General features: G+C 42.8%; 1 protein-coding gene across 5 annotated transcripts in view; it reads right to left on the bottom strand.

Moving 5' to 3' along the window:
• ZRANB2 (zinc finger RANBP2-type containing 2) overlaps positions 1 to 14,362 on the bottom strand; it is a 69,568-nt gene extending 55,206 nt beyond the window's left edge. For 2 of the 5 annotated variants that reach the window (XM_029618899.1, XM_029618898.1), the window contains exons 1-3: positions 14,042 to 14,361; positions 8,601 to 8,653; positions 8,391 to 8,499 (exon numbers count right to left, since the gene is read on the bottom strand). In XM_029618899.1, the coding sequence (XP_029474759.1) occupies positions 8,391 to 8,499; positions 8,601 to 8,653; positions 14,042 to 14,097 (218 nt within the window). In that variant the 5' untranslated portion in view covers positions 14,098 to 14,361. Of the gene's footprint in view, positions 1 to 8,390; positions 8,500 to 8,600; positions 8,654 to 14,041 lie in introns of all 5 variants that reach the window. The other 3 variants (XM_029618895.1, XM_029618896.1, XM_029618897.1) reach the window with 3 other exon arrangements.
• Positions 14,363 to 19,830: the final 5,468 nt, after the last annotated feature.

The raw sequence follows: 19,830 nt of genomic DNA, 5'->3' as shown, positions 1-19,830 counted from the left end.
TACCCCAGATCAGTCCAGACAAGTGGGATGTACCCAAGCTTCCCTATACTGAGCGGGAACCCGAAAGACCTGCTCATAGAACACTCTCACCTGCACATCTAAGCAATAATGCTTGGTGAAAGTGTGAAGGGATGACGAAATGACTAACCTACAAATCTCCTGTAGAGACACCAACTGACACTCCGCCCAGGAGGTTGCCTGTGTTCTAGTCAAATGTGCCCACAACCCCCCTGGGACCATCCGACCCATACAGAGATAGGTTGAAAAAATAGTCTCCTTCAACCAACAAGCAATAGTGGCTTTAGAAGCATTAGTTCCTTTTTTTGCACCTGCAAACAAGTCAAAAAGATGATCTGACCACTGGAACCATTAGTGACCTTAAGATATCGCAACAGAGTGCAATGAACATCCAGAAAGTACAGTTCCCTCACCTGACCTGTTACCCCTTCCCAGTCAAACTCGGGAAAGCCGGAAGCTCTACCATCTGATTGAGGTGGAAAGACGAAACAACCTTCAGCAAAAATGAGGGTACTGTCCACAGAGTCACACCCATAGTCTGAAATCCACAGAAACTGTTCTCTACAGTACAAAGCCTGAAGCTCTGAAATCCTGCTGGCTGAACAAACAGATACCAGAAACATCACTTTCAACGCAAGGGCCTTCAATGACGCCTTCCGCAGAGGCTCAAACTGAGGACCAAAGACCTTGCAACACCAAGTTTAAATTCAAGAATGATACATCCTTTGCACCGGGGATCGCAAATCCTTGGCTCCCTTGAGAAATCGAATGATAGAGTGAGATGACAATAACCTTCCTAGCAACTTTCCCCGAAAACATCCCAAGGCTGCCACGTGTACTCAAAGTGAATTACAGGCAAGGCCCTTAGTCAAGCCCTGCTGTAAAAAGGCCAGGATGTGCAGACCATCCACCTGTAATGCATCGAGGCCCTCCTCTACACACCAGGACTTAAGCACTCTCCACACCCTGACATAAGCTAGTAATGTGGCAGGTCTTCGTGCCTGAAGCAACGTAGTAATAACCTTCACCAAGTACCCTTTTGATCTTAACCTCTCCTCTCAAAAGCAATCCACCTAATCCAAGAAGAAAGGTCCTTGTCTAAGCAGACCTTAAATTTGAAGCAACCTGATGGGCCCATCCACAACTAGATGAATCAGATCCGCAAACCACGGATGCTGCAACCACTCTAGTGCCACAAACACCACCCTGCCTGAATGTCACTCTATATGCTTTAAGATTCGACCTACAAGAGGCCATGGAGGAAACATGTACAGCAGAATCCCTGTTGGCCACAGAAGAACCAGTGTTGATCCCTTCGGCTCCTGACTCTCTTCTGTGACTGAAGAATCTCCTTGCCTTGGTACTGCTACTCGATTCCATCAAATCAAGTTGGGGATTGCCCCCCATCTGGCCTGGATGAGGTCAAAGGCCTCCTTTGACAACTCCCATTCCCCCGGATCCAACTGCTGCCTGCTGAGATAATCCGCCTTATAGGTACTGCCCTGCCCAGACAAAATTCCTAGGCCTCCAGAGCCAATCCTCATCTCTTCGTCCTGCCTAGACGATTGACATATGCCACTGTTGTTGCAATGTCTGAACTTTCTCACCATTCGGCCCCGAACCCGAGGAAGATATACCCTCAATGCTCTGCGAACCATCTTCATTTCCAAACGATTGATAGACCAGGTTGCCTCTACTGGCAACCACCGACCTTGGAACATCCTCCCTTGACAAACTGCCCTCCCAGCTTCCTCTACACACCACTACCCAGTCTGGGACCTCCAAATCCATCCCCTTCTCCAAATTGGGTCGCAACAGAGACTGGATCTGGAGGTCCCCTGCAGCAGAAATGGCCAATAAAACTCCTCTGACAATGGATCCCAACGAGACAGAAGCACTCTCTGAAGCTGATGCATGTGCGCAAAGGCCCATGGCACTAAATTTAGCAAAGACACCACAAAACCCAGAACCTGAAGGTAATTCCAGGCCCTGGGCATCAGCATACATAACAGTCGGTCCACTTGCAACAGCAATTTCAGAATCCTCTCTGAAGTAAGAAACACATTGCCCAGTCGAGTGTCGAATCTCGTCCCCAAATACTCCAATGACTGGCTTGGAGTGACGACTCTTTGCTAAGTTCACAACCCAGCCCAGTGAAAGTAAAATCTTCACCTTTCAAACCGACTGGCAACATTCTACTTCTGACTTCGTCCGGATAAGCCAGTTGCTCAAAAAAGGGTGAACCAGAACCCTTTCCTTTCGCAGTGCAGCTGCCACCATTACTATCACCTTCGTGAAAGTCCACTGAGCTGTTGATAACCCAAAAGGCAGGGCCTAAAACTGGAAATGCTGCCCAAGCACCATGACTTGAACAAATCTGATACTCCATGTGTATGGGGATGTGTAGATAGGCCTCCATTAAATCCAAGGAGGTCAGAAAATCTCTCTCACGAACTGCTATCACTGGGAACCATAAAGGAAATAGAGTACCTCCCTTGACCCTGCTCATTTGCCGGTACCAGAACAATTGCCCCTTACCTCCGAAGGTGAACATTGTTATCACCTTTCCCTTTAAGGGAAGAAATTGCAACAGAGCTATTATCATTGTCCAGTTTTCCAGCCTGTTGATGGACCAGGAGGCTTCCTCCTGAAACCAGAGTCCTTGAGCTACCCGATTCAGAAAGTGTGCTCCCCAAGCTGATAGGCTTGAGTTTGTTGTGAGAAATATTCATGAGGGAGGTTCCAGAGTCACGCCTTTCAAAAAATCTGAGATGAGGTCTACCAAGTGAGACTGTCCTTCACTGCAGCAGTAAGAGGAAGACAAGTGCTCAAGACTGGGGTGATCAATGGGAAAGGGAAGGAGTGAAATCATGAAGTGCTTTGAAAATTATAAAACAGCATCTTAAAAGTATTCCCATCAGAGATCTAGGGCACTATTTCATCTATTTTGTAGTTCCAAACAACCCCGCTGAGAATTGAGAATCAGCAGAATATAAATTTCTAAATAAATGAATGAATGAATGAATCTAGAGCACAGCTGTGCTGAATAACCTCCAAGACCTACTGGTCTGAAGCTATGTGAGTCCACTCCTGGTAGAACTACTGTAGGTGGCTGCCTACAGGCAACTCCAGAGAGTTAAGCTCTATTGGCCATGGAAGAGGTTGTAGAGTCTGGTTTCAACTTCCTTGAGCAATGAAAGGACTAGTTCTTGCCCTTAAACTGAAAGAATTGAGAAGCAGACTGATTGCCTTGTCTACACCTACCATATCACGATACGGAGCCCACTCTCTGCTAGGATGATAAAAGGCATGCCCCTTATCTTCTGGGAGCATGCAAGGCTTGTAATCTCCCAAGTCCTTCACCAACTGAGCTAGGTCCTTGCTGAAGAGTAATTTCCCCTTGAAAGGAAGTTTACATAGACATGTCTTCGACCAAGCATCAGCCAGCCAATGCCTTAGCCACAAGAATCTCTTTGCAGAAACCGATGCAGCACCTGAGTGAGATGAAATTCTGCTAAGACTACAGAAGGAAGGCACCTGTAATGTAGGCTGCAGCTGACTCCAGGTGGGCAGAATCACCCTCTTCAGGAAGTTGATGGACTCAGTACAGAAGAGCTCAAGCCACAATGCCACCACAAACTGCTATACGTATGGAGAATGCAGAAATAAACATGTGTTTAAAAGGAATCTCAATCCACTTACCCTGAAGATCCTTAAGAGAAATGCCATCTGCTAAAAGAACAGTTCTCCCTGTAACCATTACATCCAACTTGGGCATCAAGAACACACACTGTGATGGCTCCTGCACTAGTAGAAACAGCTTACCAAACGTTTTTAACTCCCTTGAGACCAAAATCTGGATATTCCCATTCTGCTATCACCATTTCTTCCACCTTGCAGTGAAGGCAAAACGTCTAAGCAGACTTATGCAGACTCTTAATAATAATCTGGATTGTCTGCTGAAAAGTTTAGGGCAACAACTACCTAATCATTAAGGAAAGCAATCTCTTCCCTCTGGAAAAGCTGGATAATTGAATCATCTTCTCTCACTGAAGGCACTTCTCCCTCCTCCAAGGAGTCCAAGCTGTCTCTATCCATAAACTGAAGTGGAGAGTATCTCCCAAATCACAAGACCCTAGACTCATTTAAAAGGTAATAAGTGAGCCACAGTCTTAGATTTCTAAAATATCTGAGTCTCGTGTCTGGTATATTGGGGTTAAAACCATGCAGGCAAAAGACACTGAGAACTTTAAGTCTCTAGCAGGCCTCTGAACTGTATGAAAGGCCTGATGGAGAAATCTAAAGAACTCAGGGGAGAACCCGCGAGGGAGTAGGACCTGAAGAATAGGGGCTCAGATGCGCCACCTGATTGGGGATAAATGCAGGGCTCCAAAAAATGGCTGGGGTGCTCTGCAGGGGACCACATGTACGGAAGGACCTACAGTTAAAATGATAGCCATTCACACCAAAACGTTGACTCCGTGAACCCTGGTACCCTGCTGATAAAGAAATGGAGGCCTTAGAACTTCCTTCAGGCACTCCTCCAGTTTTGAGTCAGGATGTGCACATAATTCTGCAAGCAGAAGAGGCATGCTCACAGGTGCAAGCTGAGCACCAGCAGTCAAATTGGAGCAGTGCTGAAGGAGCTCACCCCCCCAACGTTGGCAAACTGCTCCTACAAAAGGAGCCTCAAGCTGTATCATAGTTACCCTCCTGTTTCCTTTTTTATTTTTAAATAAATCTTTTAAAGCAGAGAAGTCAGAAAGAGAAAAGAAGGGGGAGGCAGTCTCAAGAGGATCCTCAATCTTTTAAATCTGCCAACTCAAACCTCTCAGGCTCAGACAAACTCCCTCTGGGACTGGGAACTATTTAAGTAGGCATAATATTTTGGTATTAGAAAACCAGGAACCTGGCTCTAGAACATCAAGAATCCCCCCTGCCTTACTCCAACCTGAAGGGCTAAGAAGACCTTGTCAGAAAAATATATTACTGCACCATCAGTATGTCCTATCATCTACTGGAGGAAGAGAATACTGAAGAATTTTCTAGACTGCACCACATATAAGTAGCTGTGATGACATCACAGAGAAAGCTGGGCTCTTTATCTCCATTAGTAGGGAGAAACAACCCACTTGTCTGGACTGGATGCAGGATAAGGATGATGCTTATCCTTGACGTTGGCGGAGTGAGGTGGTCACAGAGTGTTTGCTGGCTGTCTTGTTTCTTCATACCTTATTTTATTCAATAGTGATGCCTCCAAAAAGGAAGAGGAAAAGTCTGAGTTTTTCTTCCTGAAACTCTAGACTTTTTCCACATTTGTGAACTGCATTTCCGGTTCAGAAGGGGGCATAGGAGGTCCCAGCTGCAGGTGCAATTGAGGAATGCAGTCTCTCGTAGCCCTCATGATCCTCGGTTGCCTCAGCATCTTGGGAGCAGTCTTCCTGGCAGTGATGGGTCGCTGCCAGTTGACAAGATCACCAAGACGGCTCCGCTGGAGGGTGCCAGAGAAGTGCACGGTTCTGAGTAAACGGCTCTCACAGTGGCAGTGTTAGCAGCTGGAGGAATGCCTATGATCGAGCAAGGACACTTGTCATTCAGTGACTGCTTATTTGAAGCTGTGGATCTATCTTCTATTACTGCAGTCAGTAAAGCCTGCTGAGGAAATTTTCGATTCTGTATGGGATCTGATTGTTGGACTTAGTACATTCTTTGAAGACAAACCCAACACAATAAACTTGTCTTCTAAAGTTGATTCTTTGGACAAAGGGACATGAAGGTCAGCTACAAGTCCATTCTGTGGTTACAAATGTTGGAAAAAGAGGTCCAAGAAATTAAGTCTATTAATGCTGCTATTATTCAAGGAGAAAGGAATTTGTGGAACACTAAGTCATTTATGTTTGCTGAACTTTCATATAAATTATATGGCAGGTGCCAAGAGACTAAGAAATATATGCTTGAGATTTTACAAATGCCTGCTGAAGCACTGCCACCCCTTAACAAGGTTTATTTATTTTATAATATGGCGCCAACTGGTATGGGTGCAAGGGTGAACCTGTCTCCAATGCGGGACCGATAATAAGATAAGGGGTCGCTGGCTGTTCCATAGGGAAGCAGGGGGTTTGGACACTGGGGATGAAGGCCACCGCCACCTCACATATACTTTATATATATTTTTTTTTTATTTTGGGGGAGTCGGGGCCATCTCGACATGTGGTCCTGGGTTGAAACAGAGGTTGGCAATGACTCCCATTCAAGCTCCCCATCTGGCTGCATTTTATTTCCCCCTGCCTTTTTAAACATGCAGCGGGAGCCTAGGGACCCATGGTAAGGTCCTGGGCATCCCACTGTATATCTAACACCAGGGAGGTGGTGTTATTTTAGTGAGGCTGACCACCTTCTTGGTCGGCTGTGATAAAATATTTGCATCAAACTGCAAATTGCATGCAAAGGTGATTATTGTAATAGGAGAGGGTATCTGGGCGGGGATATGCAAAATATCACATATATCATGTGATATAACATGCATTAGAACCTTAACACAAATTGATGAATGACCTTGTTAGATTGTGAGCCCTCTGGAGATAGGGAAATACCTACAGTACCTGAATGTAATCTACTTTGAAGTGCCGAAAGGCGGAATATATATACATAAAAATAAATATATATGTAAAAATAAATCTTTATTTCCTTGAATATTATTTATTTGAATTCTCTTTGACTTCTCTCTTTCCTCCCTTGATTGTGGACTAATGTAGGAGAAACTTAGATTTGAATAATTTCCTGTGCACTGTTATCTTTTTTGCCATTGTCTAAGTTTGTTCATTATGTTTCTGTGCAAAGTGTATGTACTTTCTATTTATTGATTTTAGAACAAATTACAAAGTTAAAAAAAAAAAAGCCCCTTAGCTGAGTTAACTCAGACTTATTAGGCCTGAACCACTCCTCCCTGAAACACAAGTTGTGCATCTGGGCCCTCCTAAACTTTTTCTTTACCCCAAAACCAGATTTAGTGCATCCATATCCCAGCATCTAAAACAGAATAAGGTCTTTACTCTCCCTCAGACCCAACTCACCACCAAAGAGATCTTCATAATCTTTGCAGGCAATGGTGCAAAAAATCAAGATGACCCACATGCTTTGGCCATTTGGGTTTCTGTGGCACTCTTTTGATTTTGTCACCACTTTTCACAGGAAAAAAAACAGCTCTGTCCTGCTGGTATAGGTTATAAAGATCTTTCAGGGGCCACTTTAGACATGAAAGAAAGAGGGGTAGGTTTGTGAGGGCCTATAGGCTAGTTAACATGGCGAAATCCGATATACAGAATGCAGTGGTGTTAGTCCATGGCTGCACTTTCTTTAATGCTGCTGTGTTCCAAACTTAGAGCTTATACCATCTGTCTACAATTCTCTGCACTAAAAAAAGATTTGGCTGACCTTAGAAAGAAGAGGAATTTACTAAAATTAGAGACCCTCCACCAAAATAAATCTTCCTCCACTCCGAGAGAGAGACCAAAAAATAAAAAATAGATGGGTCACAGTGGGCTCTAGTAGGACAAAAGCAGGGACACAATCCTCCTCAACTTGTAGTCACTCAAATTGCCTTCACAGCATTGGAAACAGATCATACTCTACAAAGTGTATTTCAAGTGGTAGATGAGTTGGGGGGAGGGGGAATGACACTCACTGTCATAGAAACCTAAGGGCACTGTTAAAAAGATCTCAAAATAGAAAAATACTTTATTTAGATAACTCAAATTATTAAAGGTATTAACTTGGAGACAAATTTGGAATGTTACAGAAGATGTTAGATGCCTACTAGGATCCTTAGCTTGCAGGAATACAAACCAGATTCTTTGTACTATTACAGAAGAATGGAATTCTGATAAATTAAGTCAGTAAAGTACAGAGAGATGCCCAGATTTTAGAGAATAGGCTCAAGCATTAGGAAAAGACAGTAGCATTTGCAGGAGGTATTGCCTGCTACTGGTAAGGGAGATGAAAAAGACTTGGTCAACTTTAACAGTTTCAGCCCAAGGCAGCAGTGATATGGCTAATGCGCTTCCTGAAAGGCATGGGGTAACCTGCACAGAACAGCACAAGGAACTAGGGGTGGGTTCCATGTGGGAATTTGATCTACTTTGTGAAGTAGCATAAAATGACTGCTAGGCAGACTAGGTGAGGTTTTTTTTGGACTTTATCTGCCATCATTTACTATGTTTCTTTTTTCATGATAGTTTTAACATGGCTTAGTTCATAAATCACTTTGTATTGATAGATTGTAAAATAATATATTCAGTGTTTATTATCCAGCATATTTAGCCACAGAGCTACACTTATGTTGTAAAGAACTTATTACAATTTTTAAAACATACGTTTTACATTGCCAGTCATTGGCACTGAACAGGCCACGGCTCTTCTCAGCAAGAGTTTTTCCAATTTCGGTTCCTCCAGCTTTCATCATTTTTGCATCAGTTGTTTTTTCTAGAAGTAGATGTGGCAAAAGAACACAACTATAAATAACTTTACTTTAGAACTCATTTGGCGTTGACCTGTCAGGATAATGCTTGACATAAGGCACTTACCTCGCCCACACCTGTTGCAGTTAGCTCTCCTGGCAAAGTTAACGTTTCCACACCTGAAAATATTAAGGTTAAAAAAATAAAATAAAATGATGGCTCATCCCTTACTTCTCCCCCGTCACTTAGTGGTTTCTGTCACTGCCTCCTCCCTAAATGGAATGCACAGGCAGCTTAGAGGATGCTCAGGGGTACCTAATCAAACATGCACTTTCAGTGCTGTTCGTTGGCCAGTATGGGGCTGCCATAATAGCAGCAATCTTCTCTCCTCAGGCCTGACTATACACCCAGCCCCAACAGATGGTGGATCCAAATTCTGATCTTCTTCACAACCACACTACAGCCTAAGCCCTGGGGCTGGCCTATCACAAAACTTTTGTCTGTTTACTATTTATTCATGTGTTGCATGTGGAGTTGGAGGAAAGGGTGTGCAGAAAGGTCAAGGAAAGAAATGAGGAATAGTTCTAGAACAAGAAACCATAGTAACATAGTAGATGACAGCACATAAGGAACAAATTGGCCCATCCAATCCTAATTCAGATTCTTCTATTTTGGGTATAAAAGCATACAATTTTCCACATGTAGCCCAATGCTAGCTCCCCCGCCCCCTGTATATCTTGTCTTTTACTTGATGTCTCAACCCTATACTTACTATATTGCCCTCCACAACTATCCAAAGCATGCCCAAAGCCTGTGAAACCTATCAAAATTGCTGATGTCCACTACCTCTGCTAGTGTAACACAAGATTCAAAGGGGGCACAACTCATATCTTTCATTAGAAAATATTTGATGTAAGAGTGTTGTGGATGCATGGAATGGCTGCTTGGTAATGCAAAAAACAGTAACAAAATTTAAGAAAACATAGAATAAGTAGAAAGAATCCTTAGTTGTGAAGAACTGAAGGGAAAAAACAGGGATCAACTTGAGTCTATTGCATCAGGAAGTAAAATGGGCTTATTAGATAGGCCTTGTGGTCCTAATCTGCCATCACTGTGTCCAACTCTGGTCATCACATCTCAAAATAAGATATAGAATTACAAAAGGCACCAAGAAGGGAAAAACAAATGAGATGGAATGGATCCCTTATGAAGAAATAATAGAGAGGTTAGGACTCTGCAACTTAGAAAAGAGAGGAGTTCCGATAGAAATCTAAAGAATGAGTGATGTAGAACAAGTTAATAGGGAACAGTTATTTCTTTCAAATAGCACTAAAACTAGAGGACACACCATCAAAAAGACTGATAGATGTAGTTCTTCAGTCAATGCACATATTAACTATGGAATTTGTCAGAAAATGTGGTCAAGTATCATAGTATAGCCAAGTCGAAAAAAAAAAAGGTGTAGATAAGTTTCTACAGCATAGATCCATTAACAATTAACCAGGTAGACTTTAGGGATCACACAGGAAATTGATCTCTCCATTTGGATCCGTTGGATACTTCGAACCGTCTCAGATTGGCCACCAGTTTAAATAAATAAATGGTCTGAACCAGCATGGCACTTATATTCTTAAGATATTCTATTTCATCATAGTACAGCACTGCACTCTTAGTGACAAGGGCACCAAAACTAATGGTAATGGATAGAATGATGCACTCATATGTACACAAATAAAATATACTTAAAAAAAACAAAACCTCAAGTACAAACAAGATAAAAAAATTCCATGGATCTCATCAGATCTGGGAGAAAGTATTATGAATTTAATCTTCAATTCTGCAACATTCCTGGATTAATGCAAATGGTTATTTCTGAATATTCAAACTACCATATTTTTATATTCTGCATAAACATTATTTGTGCTGGTGAGGTTGACTATCACCAAGATTTACATCTGCTATTTAGTGGAAGATGCCACAGACAAGCTATAAAGCTAATGACACTGCCTCCAGCAGAGCCAAACAATTACTCTGGAAAAATTCTGGAAAATCTTCAGCCTGCCAGGCAAACATCCACAGAATAAATTCATTTCTGCATCATGCAGAATACTCCCAGTAAATGTAGTTAGAAAAAAAAATGAAAAACAAACTTGACACCTTGCCAATAATTGAGATTACTTTTCCTATTAAAGTTGTAGTGTTTTGGGGTAGTTTTAGATACAGAGCTAACAATGGAGCTCAGATTTTATCCATACTTAGTGTTTTTGCCTAATTAGGATCACGACGACTAGTATATACATTTTTCACTAAGGAAATGCCTTTAAGAATTATTTCTGTGACTATTACATCTCAGATAGGATACAATGGCTAATACCAAAAAAATAATGTATAAGCTGCAATAATTATAGAAAATGGCAGTTTGACATCTGACAAAGACTTCAAAGAAGAGAAAATAATTACTCCCATTTTCAAATTCTTACATTGGTTGTTAATTGTTTATATGACCTGTCTCAAAGTGCTAACCTTCGTATATAATATTCTAAATGGGTTGGGACCAAGCTACCAGATGTAAACCAAAATAGTATACCACAGGCCAGGACAGAGATGGTCATAGGCTGTCCTATTGAAAAAGTTCCCTTTTCTAGGGATGTAAGGATTGAAACTATAAGGAAAAGTACATTCTGTTTTGCTGTCCTTACCCTTTGGAATAAGAAATGCATGGAACAATCTCTTTAACACCTATGTTGCAATTCATGCGCATGTTAAAAATGTAACCATTGCTGGTGTTTTTGTAGACTAGCTTTTTATTAGAGAAGGTAGTTTTACTATTACTAACTCCCACCATCCAGAGTTGTCACATACTCTGCCCATCTCACTAAGCCTAAGAAAGGACAGAGGCTGAAAGGTCATAAAGGAGGCAGCTAAGGAAGAGGAAAGATGAGAAGGTTTTGAGAGTGCTGCATAAAGCAGGGCCTTGGGTATCCTTGCCCTGTATGCTGCCCATTAATTACCACACTCATGCTGAAGCTAGAAGAGGCATGCATGATTATATATGTGCTCAGAAAGGAGCACCAACACATTTAAGAGCCACATCTAGTATTTCTCATTGCTCTAAGCTACTAAAAGCAAAGCACAGGTGCTGGCCTGGATCTGAGCATCAGGTAGTGGTCACTTTTCCCATGGCACACCTGATCAGGTCTGAAGGCACACTGGTATAGATAGCCAAGGAGGAAATGCCTCCCACTGTTATTGGCCCAGGAAGAGATCCTAAAGTCCAGGGCTGTCTTCTGTTACTGGGCCACAGTTGAAGGAAGAATGGTGTCTGGAGGCAGAGGGGAAGAAGTTGGAAGCAAGGCAGGAAGGAGAGGAACAGAGGTAAAAAAGTGACTAAGTGAGTGAAAGAAGTTTTTTTTTTTTTTTTTTTTAAAGAGTGTAGGGGGAAAAAAACAAGCAAAATAACAATCTTTGGGGAAAAAAAAGGAAAAGCATCAAAATACATTAAAGTAAGGAAAGAATAAAAAATGTTTTTTTTGTACTAAAGAAAAAAAACATTTTCCCTAGCCCCTAAGAATTTCTGGCTGCACTTAGATTTTCAAAATGTTCTACTCTTGCACACTAAGCTCCATGGAACATGAACTATCTAGTCAAGAACCAGACAACACAAAGTAAAGGTTTCAGTAAGTTTATTTATTGACGTGAACATGGTTAAAAATAAAAAAGGCATATATAAAATATCTGTTGAATTCTTTTAAGAACCATCATATCTTGAGATAAATGGTTAGATTTATGCCACATATCCTTACTTTATAATGATAGGTCTATTGGTGGCACGAAAGAATTGACACACATTAAAAGGATTGTTGTACATCAACATAAGATGAAGTGAACCAGCCCCAGAAGCAGTGTTTCTAAACACCAACCTGCTTTGGGCACTGGTGTAAAGACTGGAAATAGTTTGTTTTGATGAAAAAGTTCCAAGAACAAATTCAGAGACACTGTAGAAATATTTCAATGTGTAGCAGGTGATTGACTCTTTACATGATTAAATATTTTTATTGCAAACATTTTTAATTTTTTGTACATCAGAATTAATGGACCTCAAAGTGAGGATATCTGAGGTTACTCTGTATTTTTGATTGGTAAAAAATCACAAAGGTTCAGATATGAAGAGACAATGTGTCAGGATTTAGAAGCCAATCTTAAAAGGTGGATTTTAGATGTGATTTGAACATGGCAACAAAGGGAGCATGACACTCCAACTCAAGAAAGCTGTTCCTAGATTATGGCACAGCAGTCAGAAGTTGGCAGTGGGGAAGAAGGGCACAGATAACACCAGCTTTCTGTATGAACGGAGGTGATGAGAGAAGATGTAATGAAAATCATAAGGCACAGATTTCTCCTAGAACATTAGTCTATTACCCTTCTTGGGCCCCCAAAAGAATTTTTAAATCACCAAGTCTTCCTTAAGAGCTGAATTATAGACCAAGATGGATAAAGATTTAGAAAACAAGCAGCAGCCAAATTTTTTTTAGAAGCCAAGGAAATGTATTTGTGCTTTGCTTTTGACTATTTCTTTTTTTGTTTAGTTTCTTTTTCCCTCCCCTCCAGGCATTCACTTTCTCCAAGGTTCGGTTAACAGGGCCGCTCACGCCATACGGCCACCAGTTAGAGCTTCTTTATCCTGTAGGTGTAGGCTATTTTCGCAAGTTTGGGCCCTGCAGGATGGTGGTAGGCTGCCACCGCCACAAATTTCTCTCTTTAGCCCCACTCAGGTCTCTTCCATCGGGTGCCAGAAGCCGAATTGTTAGCGTCTGAAATTATTCCATGTTTTACATTGTGCGTGTATCTGAGCTGATAGTGGTTCCTACGATCGAGAACCTGAACATATTTCCTCACCACATTGGATACATGAAACAGTTTCGACCCTGGTCAAAGCCAAAGGATTAAACATCCCGTTAAAAAAAACCCCACAAGAATCGAAATATGAGCAGGATACGGTCAACGCTATTCTGGACATATACTTCGCAAGTTTCACGTGCTTCACAAGGGTAAGGCATTTTTACAAATATTAGGGAGAACAAGAACTGGACCCGAATGCAGGGTCAGTTGCCTTGGGGGAGGGGGAAGAAATTGCACCCATTTTGAGTTTACAGGAAAAAAAAAAAGTCAATGTATACGCAAGGAATCAGGGCTCAAATATATAAAGTAACAGTAGAGCTGAGTAGCAAATCCAAAACACAAAAAAACGGCGAGCAAAAGAACCGGATAGGGAGGTCTGACGGAAGACCTCTAGGCCTGGACTCCTCCAACAGGAGCGGCAACCGCCCACAGGCCGGCTCCCCCCCCCATACTCAGCGGTTACCCGTAAAACCGCGGCGGGAATCCGAAGAGAGCTACTACTACGAATACAAAAATAACAGATAAAGCGAAACGAGATAAACATTGCCCGAGACGGTTGCAGAGGGGACCAGGGGCAGGCCATGCTAACCACCGCTAGCGCACCCCACACACACACACCCGGCGGCACCTCCCTCGGCCGTGCGCGGGCAGGAACTCGCCGCACTCACTTCTTATCAGGACAAATCCAATCCCCGTCGCTGACACGAAAATTCTTCGTCGACATCTTGCCTGCCAACGCGCCACTCCCGCCCAGGACCCCTGAAAGGAGAGCGCGGCGGGCCTCCCTGCGCGAGCGCCACAAAACACCTCTGGCAAAGGTCTCGCTTCGGGTTTGTCGTTCTCCCTTGTGACCGAAGCGCGGCTACCGTGCAGGAGTTTGGTTAAGCGAAGGAAAGAAGCGCGCTTTCGGGAAATGTAAGGCGGGCGAAAAACAGGCAATGCCGCGGTCAGCCTAGCTCGGAGCGTGATCGCGACGGCGTAGGGCCACCCCGCGTTCGGAGGACCGAGCTGCAGCCACCCGGATGAAGTGATAAGAGGTTATAGGTTTGTTTTACTGGTTCCTCTTGTTTTTAACCATTTTTGCACCTAAAGGAAGAATGCTTACTAATGCATAGGCTCCATAATGCATATGACGAAGGTTTATTCTTGAAAGCCTACGCCTCAATAAATGTATTAGTTTACAATTTCATGTTCATTAATTTAAGAACATAAGACTCGGCATACTGGGTCAGACCAACATTAAGCCCAGTATCCTTTTTCCAACAGTGGCCAATCTAAGTCAAAAGTACATGGCAGGATTCCAATGGGTAGATAGATTCCAAGTTCCTTAGCCCAAGAATAAGAGCAAATTTCTGCAACTCTACCTTAGTAATAATTAATGGATTTTTTTTCTCCAGGAATTTATCCCTTTTTTAAAGGCAACTACACTAAAATCTTTCACCACATCCTCTGGCAACGAATTCCAGAGTTTAATTATGTATTGAGTAAAAAAATATTTTCTCTTATTAGCTTTAAATGTATTACCCAGTAACTTCATTGTGTTCCCTGGGCTTTGTACTTTTTGAAAGAGTAAACAAGTGATTAACATTTCTTATTCCATTCCACTCATTATTTTATAAACCTCTATTACATCTTTCCTCAGCCGTCTCTTTTTAACCTGCATAACTATAGATAGAACCTAGGCGAGGAACAACAATTACAGATGCAAAACCTATGTATATAATTAAAATAAAACAAGTTAAACAAAAAAAAAATTCTTGCTCTAAAAATACAAGAGATAAATCCAAGGAATAAAGGCACAGGAGGTGGGCATCTTTCGATATAAAGGAAGATTGTGAACAAGGGGTCATGGAATTTACCGTAATTTTAATTTAATTATATTCTGCTTTTCATGAATTTAAAAACAGATTACATTCAGGTATTGTAGATATTTCCTGTCCTCAGTGGGTTCATAATCAAAGTTTCCTAGCATGTAGCAGATGGACTCAGGACCAAAGGGTATAGTGTACTCCTGATAACAGTTGGGAGACGGAGTCAGATTTCAATCTGATGTCAGCCTACATATACCCGTGCAGGAAGCTTAGCTCTTCAGTATTTCTCCGTCTCCTAAGCAGTTAGGGACACTACACACACTTGCACAGTGTTAGAAAATCCTATCTCTACAAGACGAGCCCCGCTTCTCCTGCGGTGATACCTATGGGTCCCTTCCCCAGTCTAAGTTTGTACCAGAGGGAATGAAGGGTGACATGACTTCCCCAAGGTTACAAAGAGCAGCAGTGGGATTTGAACTTTGATTTCACCTAGTTTGTAGTCTGCTGCTCTAACTACTAGGCTTTTAAAACATACGAGCGACCGTACATTTGTGCTCACAACCTGGCATGCACAAATGTACACCAAATTTTATAACATGCGCACGACTGCGTGTGAATGTTATAAAATCAGGGGTCGGCGTGCGCAAGGGGGTGCACACTAGTGCAAATTGCGCGCATCGAGCCCTCGAGGAGCCCCGCTGGCTTTCCCCGTACCCTCTGAGGCCACTCCGAAATCGGAGATGCCTCGGAGAGAACTTTCCTTCTCCCCCCCCACCTTTCCCTCCCTGTCCCGCCCCCCAGCTCTAAAGAACCCCCCCCCCCAGTATAGTAGTCATTTTTTGCTTACCGTCTAGTGGAACTTCATCATCAAAGAATGCGAATGCTGCAGTTTCTGGAGAAAGATACCATAAATGGTTTGCAAATTTTTTCATGGCGGGACTACTAATTTCTGGATCTACGTCCTTATTACTCGATTAATTTCAGGTAAAAAATTGTAATCTAGATAAGGAACTTCCAGAGCCAGCGGTGCTAGGAACTAGGCTCGTAAATAGAGTCTGATAAGAAAAATGCATGCACTTCTGATTGAATCGTTCTCTTTTTTGGTCAAGTTTAAATTGATCTTGGAATAAATATATTTTAAAGGCATAAATAGCCTTTGCCATCCACCGAGCATGGCTCACAGCTCCAGGAATGCAAAGTGAGACTCCTTTTGGGGGAGCACCACCGAGGAAGGCCATGGCTGATTCTAATAATTCACGGTAATCATCTCTATGCAGTTAATGGCATAACTGTTTTTTGTAGAAATTCCAGCATACTGACACGAACGTCTTCGGAGACATCTTCTATCCCACTGCGGGATTTTTTGTTGTCTCTGGCTGACCAGGTTTCCCTAAATCTTTTAAACAAATTCACATCTGGCCCTGAAGTTGCACCCATTACTGCATCAAAACTACTTCTCAAGACTAATTCGAAGATGTGATGTTGACACAGAAGGTAGAGTAAATCGCGATCAAACGTTTTCCTCAGGATTTGTACAAGCCAAAAACAGTTTTAATATAAAAAAATATTGATTTTGTTAAAGTCTGAAAATTCCCTCCCTTGTGCTTCCCAAAGCTGATTTACACTGCTGTGTGCACACAAGCTTAAAATTGCGAGTACACATGCGTGCACCAGGGCTATTTTATTTATTTATTTATATACCACCACTCTGTATACAATCGTGTATGTGCACGCAGGATATAGACTTGCTGTGTATACGTGCGCCTGTGTGCCCGTTTGAAATTTACCATCCCTATCTTCATTACTTTCAGTAAGTCCGGTGTGAAAGGTCGCACCAAGAACAGGTGAAGGGTTGTCTTTTCGGTGGTGATAACCCTCAGGCAGTGCCCAAACCTTCATACGTGCATGCTGTCATGGTCAGGCCACCCTGCCTGGACATTCGTATATTTTCAGCAAACTAGCTAGTAGTGTTGTTTTAAACGTATTGGTTTTCTTCTAGACGTTTATTGTTAAGAAATGCTCTTCAGTGCAGTCACTTTTCACACCTGGGGTTTTGTCGCCCCTCCCCCTTTTCTCAATGTTCAGGAATTCTGTTGTATTTTTGGATTGCATTCTAGTAAATGTTGCCCTTGGGGAAAATCTTGGTATTATTTTATAGGTGAGGTTTTAAAATGTTACAGCATGGCTCGGGTAGAAACAATTAGACCGTATATCCTCCCAGCAAGCTTCAATTCTGCCCATTCTTGTAAGCATGCATTACCTCAGTTGGTCCAGTAGATGGCACTTCTACAACATACAATCCTACTCTTGGGGCACAGGATGTCCTTTTTACCATATAAGTCATTTCTTTTACTATATGCTCATAGTTTTAAACACTGCTTCTAAAACTAAATTTTGGTCACCCTGCCAAAGAACAGGATCATTTTATTGTCTGTGCAGGAGAACGGTTCAACAAAATGAATATAAAACATCTAAAGCAATTTAGACAAAGCATAAAGTGAATATTCAGATTTGTTTGCACAGTCAGATCTGAATTCAGTCTTTGGTTTCCATATAAGTAAGTGTACTTTCTCCCTAACCACTCATTGGTCCTATGGCATTGGTTGCGCCATCATTTTTTTTCATGCTTTAGAGCTGTACGCCAAACCGTTTATGTTAAGTGAGAGGGCGCATCTCCCTTTAGAGTTTTGACTCTTTCAATACTCATTTTTTTTACTTCAGTTTTACACCCATAATTGCTCTGTAAAATAAAATATTTAGAACCCGTTCTGAGAAAGAAGCCATCATGAAATTCTGTAATTGGCAACGCTTTTATTTTTTTTTCTTTCCCATTAAACCAAAATCTAGCTTTGCTGCCTTCATTAAAATGAAGCACTTGAAAGGTGCAGAAATGCTGTTAACAGAAGCTCCCTCCTTTCTCTGATCTTGGCATGCAGATCGTACAGGAAGCTGTCAGGTGCCACAGTCACCGGGGACTGCAGGCCTATCTCAGACGTAAGAGCCTTTTTTTTTTTTACCTTGTGCGGTGATGTACTTGTCAGGGGACATCAGGCTGTGACAGGCATCACTTTGGTGTAACTGAGCGTATGCTGTGTCCCACAGGAGAAACAGTCCTTCGCCGGCTTCTTTTACAGTGCTGTACAGATTTCTTGCTTTCATACACGACCCGCAGTTTGGATGTGAAAATGTGCTCATGCCGTAAGTTGGGGTACACTGCTTGTTTGTTTATAATTTGATTAAAAAAGAAAAACAAAACCAGGAACCCATGATCTTCTGTGATTGCACTGTCAAGGAGCATTAAAAGCACATTGCAACATTTTAACACTGTCAGGTTTTCAATGTTTGCACCAATTTTCAAGTGTGACAGACATTCAGTAATAGAATTTCTGTAACAGAGGCCGAGTGAGGGGGCTTACATGCCACTCAAACTCACATGGTTTTAGAGAATATATGATTATTTGCATGAAGCAAGAAAAGATGAGGAAACATAGAAATGACAGCAGAAAAGGGCCAAATGCTCCATCCAGTCTGCCCAGAAGTTTATGGTAGTATCTGCTGTGCCGTGTAGGATACCCCATGCTTATCATTTTCCCAGACTGTAAATGTCAGGACCCTCATTGGTTGTTGTTTGAATCTGTTACGACTGTCTCTGCCTGACGTCTCCACTCCGCCCTCCTTACCTCTTGGCGACTCCTCCCGCGGTTGATGGACGTCTGGCTGCCGCGGCGTCTGCCTGCTGTCCTCTCCGGCGTTCCCGGTCCGGCTTGGGCGCTGCATCCCGCCATGTTGTTCAGCTACCACAGGGCGTGCTCACCGCACGGCCCCTGCTTCTTATTCCTTCTTTGGCGCGAACCTCAGGGGCGTCCCCCTGTGATGACATCACACATCCCGGATGCAAAAGCTTACTCTGTTTGCTAGCTATTCGAGTTAGCAAGGGACTCCTTACGGATGGGATTCACTCTCCGTACCTAGCTACTCTGCCTCTCCATTATTGGACTTACTCTAGCGGGGTACCCGCTCCTCGGGGCCTCTCTCTTTTCTTTCAGGTCGCTGTCTGGAACCAGTACTCGCTCCTCGAGGGCCCATGTTCCCGGACTCGCTGCCTGGACTTCACTTCTGCCTGGAAGATACCGCTGCCTACACCATAAGTGAGTTACCATCTATATTCTCTCAGAGCTGTTCTCTGGAACCAAGTACTCACTCCTCGAGGGCCTGCCTCTATCCCAGCTTCTGTGTTACCTTCCGGGAGAAACCGCTGTGTGAGTAATCTACCAACGAGGCTCTATACCAGAACCCTGTGTATGCTCCACTGTACTCATTATCTCATTTTCTCTCCACTACAGCACAGCTATTGAGGGATCGCTGTTCCAGTGCCCTGAGGGACTCCAAGCCCAGTCAGGCTTCATCTCTACTCACTTCTGCCACCTCTGGTGGCTTCTCAACTCTGTTTAATAAAATATCTATCTGTGTTGTGTATCCTAAGGCTGAGCCTGACCTGTGGCCCCTCATGGGACTTCCCCCCCGTGGGCATGGTCATCTGCCATAGTGTCCAAGGGTCCACCCAAAACCTTACAAACAATAACAGAATCCAATTCCCTGTTACCCCCATGCTCTATCGGTTTCCCACACTGTAAAAGCCAGGGCGC

Source organism: Rhinatrema bivittatum, chromosome 10, assembly GCF_901001135.1.
Source record: "Rhinatrema bivittatum chromosome 10, aRhiBiv1.1, whole genome shotgun sequence".
In the NCBI taxonomy this organism is placed as follows: domain Eukaryota; kingdom Metazoa; phylum Chordata; class Amphibia; order Gymnophiona; family Rhinatrematidae; genus Rhinatrema; species Rhinatrema bivittatum.
This window is presented reverse-complemented; position numbering and strand designations above follow the sequence as displayed.